General features: G+C 41.1%; 1 protein-coding gene across 1 annotated transcript in view; it reads right to left on the reverse strand.

Moving 5' to 3' along the window:
* Positions 1–14,859, reverse strand: part of PDE10A (phosphodiesterase 10A) — a 196,876-nt gene that overhangs the window by 86,996 nt on the left and 95,021 nt on the right. The window contains exons 9-12 of the mRNA XM_012663847.1: positions 12,911–13,053; positions 11,771–11,854; positions 10,015–10,165; positions 6,584–6,739 (exon numbers count right to left, since the gene is read on the reverse strand). Of these exons, the coding sequence (XP_012519301.1) occupies positions 6,584–6,739; positions 10,015–10,165; positions 11,771–11,854; positions 12,911–13,053 (534 nt within the window). The remainder of the gene's footprint in view (positions 1–6,583; positions 6,740–10,014; positions 10,166–11,770; positions 11,855–12,910; positions 13,054–14,859) is intronic.

The raw sequence follows: 14,859 nt of genomic DNA on the forward strand, positions 1-14,859 counted from the left end.
GTGTCCACTGATATAATACAAATTAAGATCCATTTTAAAGAATTTGTATATTCTGCCGGTTACTTCAGATTCATTATTTGCTTTATTAGTTTTCAATATTAAAGGAATTAGGTATAAAAAGTTCAGCAGAGGGCCTTCCTAATGAAAAGCTGTAACCAGGACCCTTTTAGTGCCTCCTTCTCTATTCTGCAATAGTAGATGGAATGAATGAATAAACAAACACAAAATAAATTCCCCCTTCTCTTTAAGAAATTCTGGCATTTTGCTCCTTCCAAAACAAAAGTAAGTAAGGGACAGACATGCAAGCAACCAAACACACCAGATAAATAGCTTAAAACCTTTTCTTAAAGTTCCAATATCGTATTAGTTAACACACAATAAAAACCTCATAAAGTAATATAATATCTCTAATATATACCAATTAATGAGTTTATTATAGCTAATATCCCAGGCTACACAGTTTGACATCTACATTAATTCAAGCTAGTTGACTCCATTTTGCATAAATCGAGCTTACTATAGCAGACTTATTATACCTGGGAATGTTTCCAAAACCCTAAAGTGGGTGAATAGCATACACTTCGTATCTCTATGAAAGTCGGGGCGAGTGAGCTCTGTCTGTAAGTGCTCTAGCTGAGATCTGGTGTTAGGGAGTGTAAACAATGCTGAAATTGGCTCTGATGCTGAAAGACGATCCAAGGACTCTCACTTGAGCGAATGGGCTTTAAGACCCTCCAGCCCTTGAAGATGAGGGTTCCAAGGGTTCTGGTATTCTACCCACCGTTCAAGCATGAGGGAACCTCTGCTTTCTGCCGCAGCGATCTGCCTATCACAAAGGAAGATCGTGCCACACGTCTTCATTCATTTGGCAGACATTCAGTTTGCAGGGCTCCCCTTTTACACAACTACATTAGTAGTTTGGCGCCTGCTACATCCAAGGTCCTGAACAACGAAAGTTCATTTTTTAATGAGTTCGCAGTTTAGTGGAAGAGATATAAGCGTATGAACACGCGATTAAAATAAAGTGGAATGGCCTATAAGAATGAGTTAAATAAAGACTACAGAAGAACATGGGAGGATTTTCCTGGGTGAGGAAGGGACTTCAAAGGACAAGCAGAAGCAGCAACATGTGACACGGAGCAGCTGAGACCACAGAAATCATGTGTTTGGTGGGAACCACAAAAATGTCCATTCGGCTGAAGTAAATTGAATAGGGAAATGGTGAGAATTAAAGTTAAAGGGGTTTAAACTTTATTACAGAACTTAAACATTATCTTGAAGGTAATTAGCGGCCATTCATAATTTTAAGTTAAGTGGTGATAGGATGCAGTTTGTGCTTTGTAGTGATTGCTCTGGCAACAGTGTGGATTACAGGTAGGTCAGAACCAAGGCAGGAAGACAGACTGATCCATCTATTGTTAGCAAGTTTTAAAAATGGTATTATTAATCATAAATAAATCCCTGAGAAGCTCTATGCTCCTTAGCTCTATAAAGGGGATTCTTGTGGAAGGGCCTGCACGCCAACCAAGCCAGGCCTAGCTCCCAGCCACGCTGCCCCAACGGGGTTGTAAATCACGACTACGGGAAGCCACAGGTACGGGCTGAACCCTTCAGGTGCTTTGGGATGAAAAAAGTGAACGATGCGAGTAATTGCATCCCTCATAACAATGCCTTTAAAAGACACAAATACATGATACTTACGTTGAAATTTATTCACCTGGTAGGTGACATCAAACCACATACTAGGAAGCATTTTAGTATTGTAATTAAGGGTACAGATTTTGGAGTCAAAATTAAGAAAATTTTCTTAATGAGAATAAGCACTCCTAATTGGTCTCTTTTCTAAAATGTTGACTTTTGAGTACTTAACATGGGAGTATTCACAGAACGCAAAAGACAGACAAAGGATAGCTTCAATATTCAAAATTATCATTAATATTAATCTCTCATTAGAAAAAAAAGAACAAATTAATTTCATGAGTTAGTAAGTTTTAGGCAAGAAAACAAAGGCACCTGCTTTCTTGGATGCCACTGTTCGCACCACACACTCTCTGTACTGGAGGCATCCACCTGCTTCCATCCCTCAGCCCTCTACGCCCTGCTCCCCACGGAGACGGAGCCGCTGACTCCATTCTGGTCTCCAGACTGTGCTCACGTGGTCCACCCTCTGCATCATCTCCTCCGTCTGCCTCCGCGCCACGCTGCGCAGGGCGGCCTGCAGCTGCCAGGGGAACAGGCACCGACTCTCTTCACTGGCTCATGATGCAAGGAGGTGGAGAGTTAAGCTCATAAACAGAAACTTTCAATACGACTTTTAAAAAAAGCAGGACGTATATATGCTTGAGGTACACGTGGCCACATAACGGGGAACGATGCCACGCCACAGCTATGTAGCGATGCCATGAAATGACTTCACTGGAGGAGCAACGCCTGAGCTGAGCCTGAAAGACAAGGGGCAGGTGGCCACAGAACGGGGTGAGGAAGTTCCACGTAGAGGGAATCCAGACAGTGACAGTTAAAAATACTCCGGGGCACTGCAAAGTAGCACACAGTGTAGTCTCGAGACAGGCAGGGGCCACTGATAACAGATTTGTGTATATCAGTTAAGAAACCAGAAAATTATCCCTGAGACCATGGAGAACCACTGACGACATGTAAACAGGAGGATAATGTGCCCGGGAACACATGTGGATGGATGTAAGAGTCACAGGCTTGGAGAAACGGTGATGCGTGAGGGGAAAGGCAGTAAAATAGACAAAATATGGAAGAGGCAGGGAAGGAGCATGACCCTCAGGAGGCTGCAGTGGCCTGAGGGGCCAGCATGCCACTTACTGCAGACTCCGAGTAGGAGCGCCCTCTCTCCTAAGTGTCTGTCACGGCCTATGTGAGGCGACAGGCCCCAGTCACCAGGAACACAGTCCTGATGCCCAACGTGAAGAGGTAACAGGCCGCTCGGCAAAAGATGAGAATGCAGATTTATCTTTTCTGTGGATGCTCTTATATTTTTCATTACTGTATTCATGACCTAACCTCTTCCCATCGCCCACTCAACAAGGGACTGGCAACTGCACCCTTCCCACCGTGATGAAGCCAGGGCAAGCTGTGGCCAAACACACATTCCCTGCTTTTCTGTGCCATGAGTGTGCGTGTGCGTTGGACTAAAGGTCAGCTTTTACAGTCCATTTCGTTAATCTCTCTGCTCGTTGCTGTCACTGCGTAAGCCAGGAGTACCCTTCTGATTGCCCAGGTGATCCAGCGGGCAACACTGGCAGCCGCACTGGACGTTGGCACTCGGTTAACAAACTATGGTATGCAGCCACCTGTACACACAGCTGTGAGATGCCTGGGTGGGAACTCTTCTGACCACTGCACGTTGAATTGCTTATCTTTTATCTGGCTACATTGCCGGAGGTTGGATAATTCCAGACCCGCAACCATCTGTGCAGCAACGGAGATAAAGAATATCTGCCGGGACCAAGAAGGCAAGAGCGAAAGTCTTCTGCGCACAAGGGGAGGCATCAGAGGTATTCGCGTCATGTAACCATGCAGTGTTCTGTCTCACTTGCATGACTGGAAGTGGGAAGTTTTACTGTTACCCAAGGATACCACCTTGGTCAAGTCTGGAGGTGTCTTTTGACAAAACATAAAACGGGCAGGACTTGGTGGGTGCATGAAGGGAAGGGGAGATGAGGCTGAAGAAGGGGAAAATGATGACCCTACGTCACCAGCCTGCACGCTTGGGTGAGTGAGGCTGCCACCATGGGAGACACAGAATGGAGAAAGCATCCAAGGAAAAATAAATAAGCGCAATTTTGGCCTTACTGAACGTTGAATTCAGGGCTGGAAACATATGTCTTACTGAGCACGAGGATAAATCAACGTGGGCCTGAGGGCCTTCAGTGATTAGGGTCAGACTCACAGGGGCACCACAGGGGCAGTGAGAAGAACCCGGGGAGGGCAGAACTTCAAGGACACAGACCTTCCTCCTTCTAGACCAGGGGTCCCCCACCTTTTTGGCAGCAGGGACCAGTTTCATGGAAGATAATTTTTCCATGGACGGGGCCGGGAGGGATGGGGAGCGGCTGTAAATACAGTGAAGCTTCCCTCGCCCACTGGCTGCTCACCTACTGCTGTGAGTCCTGGGTCCTAACGGGCCATGGACCAGGGGTTGGGGACTGCAGTTCTAGACCCCGTGAGCTCCAGAAGAGCAGCGATTTGTGTTTGCTTTGTTATCACTACAACCTAAAACAGGTGTTGGAAAATAGAAGGTGCCCAATAAATATGCTTATTATTGAACTGAACTTCAAGGGCCAGTTAGATGAACCTGAGAAAAGCACTCAGAGAAGGATCCTGAACATAAATGCAAAACCAGCCAAGAGCACAGAAATTTTCAGAAAAGGAAGGGACCCTTTCCTGAATATTCCTGCCCACGTAGATTGGGCTGTTTATGGCCCCAGTTCCTTTCTCCCTGTCATAGTTCACACGAGGAGATTTTTGGTCAATCCAGTGTATGAACTGGGTTTTAAACTGGTGGTGCTTTTCATCTGAACTGGCAGCAATGCCCAGTTCTTCTTCCCAGCTTCCTCTTCTTGCAATGTGTTTAGCACCCTGGCTTCTCCAAACAGGATAACAAGTCTGTCCTTATTCCCACCTCACCAATGACTGAAACTCCATTTCTAATATTTGGAATCTAACTACTCTCCCACAACTTTCCGAATGCCAACAGCTCCCCGTCTGACCTTAATTCATTGCCATGAGTTCCTACTGCTGTGTTCTGATCACTTTAGGAACACCACATTACGTAATCTGCAATCCCCACATTGCTGACATTTTGCCAAAACAGAGCCAAACCACCCTAAACCTCCACTTCTGACGGCAGCAATGGAGACAGACCTTCCGGAGCTCAGGAGAACCTGGATCCTCCGCTCCCACCTCTTCGCTACAACTGCGTATGGCATGGTTCACGTTTTATTCTGCAAAGGGCAATATACTTTGCAGTTCTGGCCTACTTGAAAACTAATTCTATCATACTTAAAATAGGTTTTCTAAAGAAACTTCATAAAAGCCATTTAAAAGTCATTTGAGAGTAAACTTCTAGAAATGTTACAGTCAAACGCAAGAATTCATTTAGGACATGAGATGATAATTCAGTGAATCCTAATTATTTCTAAATGAAGGCAACCTGAAGTCATTTCTGGCATTTGTTCTTATTATTATGCAAATAAATAGCCTCAAATGAAGAGTGAGGTCCAAGTAGACCTAAAATATGATAAACTTCTAGAATGTTCATCTATTTACAAAAAAGCATGTTTTAAATATATGTGTGTATATATACACACACTTACACAAATCTTATATCCTGTTTAAATTTCTATGTATGCTCGTATATATACATTTATGTACCTATCCACCTAAACACATGTCGTTTAAAAAAAGAAAGGATTGGTGTCGAGGGAACATTAGGAATGGTGATTACACACTGCTGTAAGGACAGAACTAGCCCATGAGCAAGTGCAACATTCAGCGACCTACAGGCTTGAGAATGACTGAGATAGCTCCGCATCTACAATACCTCTCACTAGGACCCACAGGGAATCAGGGCACCACCCACAGTTGAGGGAGTTGGTCATGCACCTTCTCAGGCCTGAGCAAATGGGACCTGCACAGCTAAGTACCGCCAACCACTCGGGCATTTAGGCCAAATGAGGAGACACGAGGGGAAGCCTTTGGGCAGCTGAGGGGAGAAAAAAAAACCCGGGTGTTTAGAGGAGGCCTGGCGGACATAACAAAGAAAAACTGCAGCACGTGGCAAAAACCTTTCTGTTCCGCGCCTTGCCTGCTGCAGTCACTGGAAGGGTCGCTACGGGCACTTCCCTGCGCAGCTCTGAACACTGAAAGCCCTTTCCTTAGGTACAACATCGGAAGACCTAGAAAGGATTTCTCTTCCTACTTAGAGGTTCTGACAATTAGAGAAAAACATAGGGTCCACTGTTCTCAACCCAACCACAGACCATATTGTAAGAAATTATCTGATAGGAATCAAACCATCACGATGTGATAGCTACCTGGTTGAGGCGAGCTGAGGAAAGAGGTTTAAGAAAGAAGGATAATATATATCTTATATGGACGTGAGATCTGCAGTCATCTAGATCAATCATCAAGAACATCTTAAAAGCAATAAAGTAAAAAATAAAACACAAAAGAAAAATAAAAGCGACTTAATGCACTTAAAACCTTGAATTTACCTAACTTTTAGGATTTACTATTCAATATATTCTGGGTCAATAATATTCACTCTACATCATTGATTTAAACTACACAAAATAAATTTTGCGTTAGGTATCATGTACTTATTGACACAACTAAAAAACAAATGTGACTGCAAAATTCATATGTTCAAAATCTTTGAATAGGATTCTTTATCCAAAAAATAATTATTTGATTATGACTATAAATCTAAAGTTCTACAATAAAATGTAGCTGTTTTAAGGGAAGTCGTAACAATATTCCTCTTTCACTTGTAAGGCATTACTACCTCCTAGACAACCCTTCCAGCAAGGCAGGGAAGGTGTGGCCCTCTCACCTGCAGGATGGACACGGTCTGGGAGAAGTGGTGCTGCTCCATGGTGGAGGTGGAGTAGAGAGCCGCCAGGGGGTGGTCAAACTTCTGCAGGTAGCTGTTGCTGAAGCCCCTGTGGTCCAGGTCGTGACACAGACAGGCGATTAGCAGTCCTTTGCGCTTAAAAAAAATAACATAAAGCAGAGATGTTCACGACAAAGAAGTGGGATATGAGGAGACTTACAGCTTACACTCATATCACATTAATTTCTACCATTAATACAGCAAATACCCTTAGGAATCTTTGAAATTCCACATAATCTAACTTCTTTTTAACCCCTTTGTTTCTCTGCTTATGACACTGACAATCAAATTATTTTGGAGGGACCCTGCTCAACTCTAGGAAAGGGAGCAGGAGGTATCAAATTAACAATATAAAGCAAATGTTTGAAAGAGTTAAAGATAAAACAAATCTGCACAAGAAAAGGTCAGTTTCAACTCTCCTTCATTAAGAAACCAATTCAATTTAAATTCTAACAATGCTATTGTTATTATAAACAATGAATATAACAAGTAAATCACATAGCATGTAAAAATGGCACATTCTATAGAGATAAATGAAAAGCAGAGCAGGCTACAGGGGATGGAGGGAGGCAGGCCCACAAAAAGGCCAGGGGTGAGCACGGACGGACGTGAGAGAGGAAGGAGAGAGGCGAGCAGGTGCCTGGGAGAGGAACAGGGGCAGGGGAGCAGGACAGCACACACGGAAGGTGAGCACGCCCTGAGAGTTCAGAGGACCAGGGCGGGGGTCAGGGGTGGGGGACAGGGGAGGCTGTAGTTGTTTAGGCCTCATTTTCTCAGTCACTGAGGAAACTGTTACAGGCCTTGTAGCAGAGCAATGTCATTATCTAACTCACATTTTTAAAAGATCATTCTGGCAACTGTACTGAAAACAGACTCCACGAGAATAAGAGAGACCAGAGAAGAGGCTTTCGCAGTAATTGAGGCAAAATATAACAGAAGTTTAGACCAGGATAATTACAATAGAAGCTGTAAGATGCGATTACAGTCTGAAGCATTCTGCAGGCAGAACCAACAGGATTTTCTGTCTGGGTGTGCAAAGAAAGGAGGGAAAGAGGGGGCTCAAGTGCGACCTTGAGGGTTTTGGCCTTAGAAACTGTAACGATCGCCATCAGCTAGTACGGGAAAGCGCGGGCGGAGCAGGTTTGAGGAGAGCGGTCTAGAGTTCAGGGTTGGATTGAGGTGAGATGTCCACTTGACAGTCAAGTGAGGATTTGTCAAGGGGAATTTTGAGGTGACCTTTGGCTATTTAAGTCTAAAGCTCTTTGGTTGGAGAATTGAAACTGTCACTGTACACGTGGCATTTAAAGCCATGGGAATGGCTGAGCTCGCCAAGGTTGTGGCTTGAGAACAGAGCAGGGTCAACCTCCGAGCTCCCAAGTACTTCAACTCTAAGTCTGAGGAAAGAGAAAGAATCAGCAACAAAAACTCCAAAACAAAACAAGGGAGGGGCAGCCAGTCCAGCCACAGGAAAAACAGAGTGCTGGTGTCCTGGGAGCAAGGGAGGGCACGGAGCAGAAACGCTGAGCCCTGGCGCTCAGATCCCACAAGGTTCAGGTCGCCAGTGACCTGGACCAGAGCGTTTTCCTTCTGATCAAAGTCAGAAGGCTGATCAGAGCTGTTTTCAGAAAGAATGGAGGAGAGGATCTGGAAGCCAATGCAGCAACCCTTGCATAGGGTTCGCTCCAAAGAGGAGCTCAGACATGGGGGCGTAGCCGAGTGAAGCTGACGTCAAGAGAGTATCCGAAGGTGGGAGCAGTAAGAGCGTGCTGACGTGCGGACGGGCGACCCAGTGAAGACAGGCGGAAGCATGACATTGGAGGAGGGGGCAGAACCGCTGGGCAGCGAGGCGACAGATACGATGAAGTGAAGGGTGGGCTCTGGAGGGGCGTGTGGGAGGCAGAGGCTGCTGCAGGCAGACGCGGACAGGCAGGCTCCGCCATGGGAGTCAGCAGGGGTGCTGGCAAGTGTGTTTTCATCCACATGCCCTGCTCCTGCTTTACGCTGATGAGACCTGAGCTTGTGGGAAAATGTCATGATGTAATTCCAGAAACGAATTAGAAACCTACATGATAGTCAATATGTATCAACAAAGTTTTTCTCATTTATCTTTAAAATTTCCAGTTTTTTGAATATATTAACAAATTGCAATGCTATTTGAAAGTATAATTTCTATAGTTCTTAAACTCACAGGCTATCCTATCACAAAAGAGACAATGAAATTGCTTTCTTAAGAGGAATGAATGCTCAAAGTCTCAAAAATATGGGGTTCAGTGGAATAGAAAATTGTTTAGACAAACTTATGTGAAAAAAGAACAGATTTCATCTGGATTTTGGGGGAAGTGATAAATAATAACTTATTTATTAGGTTAAATTCCACTTCAACTAAACATTATTTAAAAAAACAAAAATACAGGAACACATCTGACTCTTTCTTTAAATTTTTTGTTTTTTCTGGAACGCACCTTCCAAGTTTTCTGCTCAGACTGTGAATATGGTGTGATAGGATGGAAAATGCATAGGACAGGCCTTCAGGAGTACTGGGTTCTAGTTTAAAAATGTGACTTTGAGAGAAGTGCAGTCCATTTATCGCAGAGATGACAGCCTCCTTCTCTGCACAGTCAGATGTCATCCAAAGGATGATACCAGTTCCGCAGCGGAGGGAAAAAAGAGGACGCCATCTAGGTTGTGAGTCAGCGCCACTGGGACCAACGTGGTCAGAGGGACACACCTCAAGGTCTGGACTGTCCAGACGTGCACTCAGCATCACTTGGGGCCAGGGAACTCCCTGTCACTAAGTACCTGGCTGGGCTTTCCAGTGAGGGGATTCCACTATGGTAGGTCAATGGACAAGGCGGTCTCCAAACCTAATTCTGAAATTTTGAGAGTTTGGGTATGTCACCAACTCTGGATATATAAAGTCAGGTAAATCAATTAAACACCTCAGCTCCCCCATTTCTCTATGCTAAAGAAGGTCAAAATCATTTCTATCTTAATTGGACTTAATGCTCTGGGTTCTCAAATCTGCAGGAGATATCTATATTACCCAGGACATATGGGCAATGAGAAAAATTCACTGTTTATATCCATTCAGAATACTTAAGCTTTAATTGGGAAGAAAGACTATAAAAATTAGTGCTTCCATGGGGTATATTTTGGCAAAGTTAAAATATATGTATCTGTAGTTCTTATACAAAACAATATGCTAAATGCTTGGGTATAGGAATCTAAAAAATGTGCCTCTATTGATTTACTGAGCCAAAATTAGTCCCGGAAAAACAATGCCACGAACCCATGTCATTAATGTGCTCTGGACATAGACTATTAAATCCACTGAGGTTATGTGAAACAGGTGACAGAGTGGGCACACCCACCTCCAGGTCTGTGAAAAGGTCGTGATTGTTCTGAAGTATGGCATACATGCAGTGTGCCACCGTGACCGCATGTTTCCAGTTGTGATACGGAACTCGACGATAGTTCTTCTTCACGGACATGATGAAACGACACAACTTTTCAAGCTCAAAGCTGTGTGGAAAAGAAACTGTTATGACCAAAACCAGTAGAGATTCACTGTATTGTCGGAGAGCCCTATAGTTTAGGCCCACAAATGTCTGTACCCTTACACACTCGCGACTGGGAAGATTTCCACATTGACTAAATCCACGAGCACCATTCCCCTTCCATTTTTCTAGCCAGGACACTAGAGAATGGAGACTCTTTTATAGTTTTTGTTCTGATATATTAACTGTCTCACCAGGAATAAAACGCCAGAATTAACACATGGTCACCCATCACTAACCTCCATGATGTTCCTTAGATTTACGAACATTTCTTATACCCTGCCGTGCTCAAAAGACAACAACATAGCATCATCCTGCTCAAGGGTATTTTGAGCCAATATTTTCCAAAAAGCATATTTAGATTCATAAACTGCAAATATGTATGTCATGAGACTATTCTGGATGGGTGAATATCCTTTCAAAGTAAATCTAACATATTATTGTACACTCAAGTTGTTAAGTGGCAAGTGACCATATCCAAATACTGACGCAGTATATGGAATGATATGACATGTATATATTCTTATATATTTTGTCATTATATTTTATTTTTATATATCTTTATATTAACATATATTTATACTTAAGGCCCTACCAACTCTCAAAATAGATTTAAGGTAGCTTAAAATAAAAGCATATCAATATAAAGCAGGGCTCTCTGAAATACCAAAGAGACTGAGAATTCATAAAAACTTTTAAAAATATATAACCTGTATTCTCCTCTACAGAAAATTTTCAAATGTCCTTGAAATATAAGGTATGGTATTTTAAGAGTTTCCACTGGCCAAACTCTCAAATGCTAGGAATTAATTGGGGTTAGTCGTCCTGTGTGCATCCTTCTAGAACGGCAATTTACAAAAAAGTCACTGACACACTCAGCAATTTATAAAAAGACACAGAATTCAAGAACAAGACACTTTAGTTATAGAGAAACTAATAGGTTCTATAAGGCATTTCATGCCTAAACGAATAAAACAGAGCAAAATAAAATATTCCTTGTATTTTAACTTTGTGTGTTTAAGCTATAAAAAAATCAAATATAAAGTCATGAAAGGCCTTTAGAGTAGGCCAAAGTGGATGGGGAAAGACTGCGATGAAATGGTGCCATAATCAAATTACCGACAAAGCATCATACTCTGAATTAGGAGACTTGTTTATTTTACATCTGTTCCAATAGATACATAATTTAAGTTGAAAGTTGACACTAAATTTACATGTAGTATTCTAAGCATAATCTTAAAATATGTAATAGTGTTCAGTAGTAACTTCGGTCTCATTCAGTTACACGGCTGAAGGCAATTTCAACCTGTTTTACGAAAGCATCTTAGATGTGTGTTTTTGACCAGGCTACAGTCACCTTGTCAGAGAACCCAGCAGTCTCAACCAGGGACCTTGACAAGCTGGAGATCTGTCCAACAATCTTTGCCCTTGGTATTTGAATATTTAGGAAAAACATAATACATGGCATACTCAAAAGTAGTTATAAACAAGGTGGTGAGGCATGTAGGCAGGAGAATGAAGAGGTCCTATCACTCAATATTTTAAAAGGAATTTTTTCAGTCACTCATACCAGGATGTCCCACAGGATTGATGAACCATGTACACAAAAATTCCAGGCCACATGTTTTCAAAAGGACCAATGTCAAAGTGGAATCTGAAATTTAAAAAGGGCAGTTTATCACTACGTGTAATTAGAATAAACATAGTAAGAAAAGAAAATCATTAAACTTGCTGTCTCTCTAGAAACTAAACCGACACTTGGGACTAAGCTATCACTCTCCTGCCCTGCCAGCCACATCCCCTATATCGAGTGGCTTCCAGAAGACATACCACATATTCCCTCAGGAATTTAGTCTAATATTTAAATCACTGATTACTTCTTTGTTAAATAATCTGTAAAAACAGGATGCTGCATTTGTTATCAGAGCAATAAAAAAAGTACAAAAAGATGTACTATACACTTACTATACGACTCACAGATAAAAGGAAAAAACAGCTTATCCGAAGTATTTAAGAGTTGAAACTGTTCTGTCTCCTCTTTAAACTGAGATAAAAATTTCATTAATATAAACACCCAAAGTTATTACCTATTTTGCATTTTCTAATTTAGCTACTAACGTTCAACTGGAATAAAATAAATACTGTGGTAAAGTATATACTATATTTTTAATTGTGAGTCTAACATCAGCTCTGGGTCACTTCTGAAGATGTCCTATGTAGTTACATGGTGTTGGCTTACAATTAAAAGGGGCATACAAATTATCACAGATCTTACCACTAGTAACTTAAATATATTAACACAGGATTGGAAACAAAGCATGAAAGCTAAACCAATTGTTTAGCTTCTTGAATTTAATTTGGAAATTTAAATTTGTATGGAAATAAGAACCTTTAGATATATTAAATGTCATTTTGAATATTAAATATTACATGGCATAAAGTATGCAACAGACTAATGAGAAATGCTACCATTTCAGTTAATTCATTTCAAAATTGAGTTCAGAGTTTGTTTTTTAAGGTAATGAGATCTGGCCTTTATTTCCAAGTTCCATCATAAGATGTGGCGTCACTTCTGAAGAGGAAAATGGCAACTACATATTGACTATGTGTACAAGAATTGCGATTCTAATTCCACAACTACTGGTTTTACTTTAAGTTCAATTCAACTAAAAATCTGTCCCTGAAGAAACTGACGAAGCAACATACTCACAATTCAATCTCTTTGCAGAGACGTCCGGGGAGGTCGAAGCGCATCAGGCCTTGCCACTCCTCTGCAGTGCATATGCTGTGATAGGACAGCTTCTCCATGGTAACCCGGTAGATGCACTCTGAGTGACGGATTCTATGGTACATCTGGAAAGCAAATCGGAGAATAAAAACAATAATTCAAAAATGTATATAGTAGTTTTGTCATTAAAGCTCAGAATCTGTTATTAAACAACCAATACTATACTTGAAACCTAGATAGATTTATTACTCTCCATATTTACATACGCACTAAAGGTATGCACACGTGTGATTTTGAAGATACAAGACAAATAGTTTGTGAAAAAATTATATCTCTGCCTACAAGGCTCATTTAATTCTATAACAAATGCCTTTTTACCAGACATTATCTCCGGGTGGTGAGATTACGTGGTATTTGTCTTCTTGACTATGTTCTATATTTCCAAATTTTTGATAATAAAAGTTCCGAAAAAATGTTCATTTTTTTAATCAGAGAATGAATGAGTGTTAATAATTTTAAAGGATATAAGATCTAAGGTGCTTCTAAAGCTGTTAAAACAAAATCACTAATAATTACACTTTAGTAATTTGGATATATCTCAAAGAACTAAAAACAGAAATACCATTTGATCCAGCAATCCCACTACTGGGCAACTACCCAAAGGAAAAAAAGACATTCTATAATAAAGACATTTGCACTCAAATGTTTATGGCAGCACAATTCACAATTTCAAAGATGTGGAAACAACCCAAGTGCCCATCAGTACATGAGTGTATTAATAAAATGTGGTATATGTATACTATGGAATACTACGCAACCATAAAAAATAATGGTGAACTAGCACCTCTTATATTATCCTGGGTGGAGCTAGAACCCATTCTTTGAAGTGAAGCATCACGAGAATGGAAAAACAAGCACCACATGTACTCGCCATCAAATTGGCACTAACTGAGCAACACTAAGGTGCTCACATGGAAGCAATTTTCACTGGGTGCCAGGCAGGTGGGAGCGGGGAGGTGGGAATGAGTAAACCCATAACTGATGGGTGCGGAGCACACTGTATGGGGGATGGGCACACTTGTAGATCTGGCTTGGGCGATGCAAAGGCATTATATGTAACCAAAATGTTTGTATCGCCATAATATTCTGAAATTAAAAAACAAAAGAAAATAAATAAATAAATTGAAAAACAAAACAAAAAAATAATAACACTTCACCTGCACATCAAACTCAACTTGGGAAGATATCATCATTTCTTCGTCTTTGTTTAGTCTTAACTGCGTGTTTTTTTCTGTTCTAAAAGGACTGAATTTAGGGTTTTACTGGTGTTGCAGCAATGAATTCAAACGTATAACACAAGTTTTTATTCATCAATCACAGACTGTGCCCTCAGAGCGGGCATATAAATTGGTGATTACGTTAGTGGAAAGCGGATAGGTGCACTTCACCATCCTATTCAACTGAAATGTGTACTTGGATCTGTGTGCAAATGCAGTTTTACAAATAATTATAAGGTTATATGTAAGACAAAATTAAAACACGTAGTGGAGTCAATGGACTGTGTCAATGTATACATTTGTGAATTATTAAGTAGGTAAGATTAGTTAGGTGCCCTCTACAGCAAATTCATAGTGAAAACATGTGTTTTGACAGTGAAATTGAGTAGTTTTCCCAACATTTTGCATTTTTAAATAACATCTAGTATAGGACAGCTCATCATCTATAGATAAGACTATATTCACAGTCTACATTGTAATATGAGACTAAATGAGTCAAGAGTTAATATATTTATTTTATCTTTAAAAATATTTAGCTTAATTCTTGGTGATCTCAAAGTCCTCTAGTCCACTGGGTTTCTAAGATCTTTGATTGCAAAGCTCTTTGTTAGTAAAAGAATATTGAAGATGAACTCTCAATCAATGTATACCGCT

Source organism: Propithecus coquereli, unplaced genomic scaffold (assembly GCF_000956105.1).
Source record: "Propithecus coquereli isolate 6110/MARCELLA unplaced genomic scaffold, Pcoq_1.0 Scaffold834, whole genome shotgun sequence".
Taxonomy (NCBI): Eukaryota; Metazoa; Chordata; class Mammalia; order Primates; family Indriidae; genus Propithecus; species Propithecus coquereli.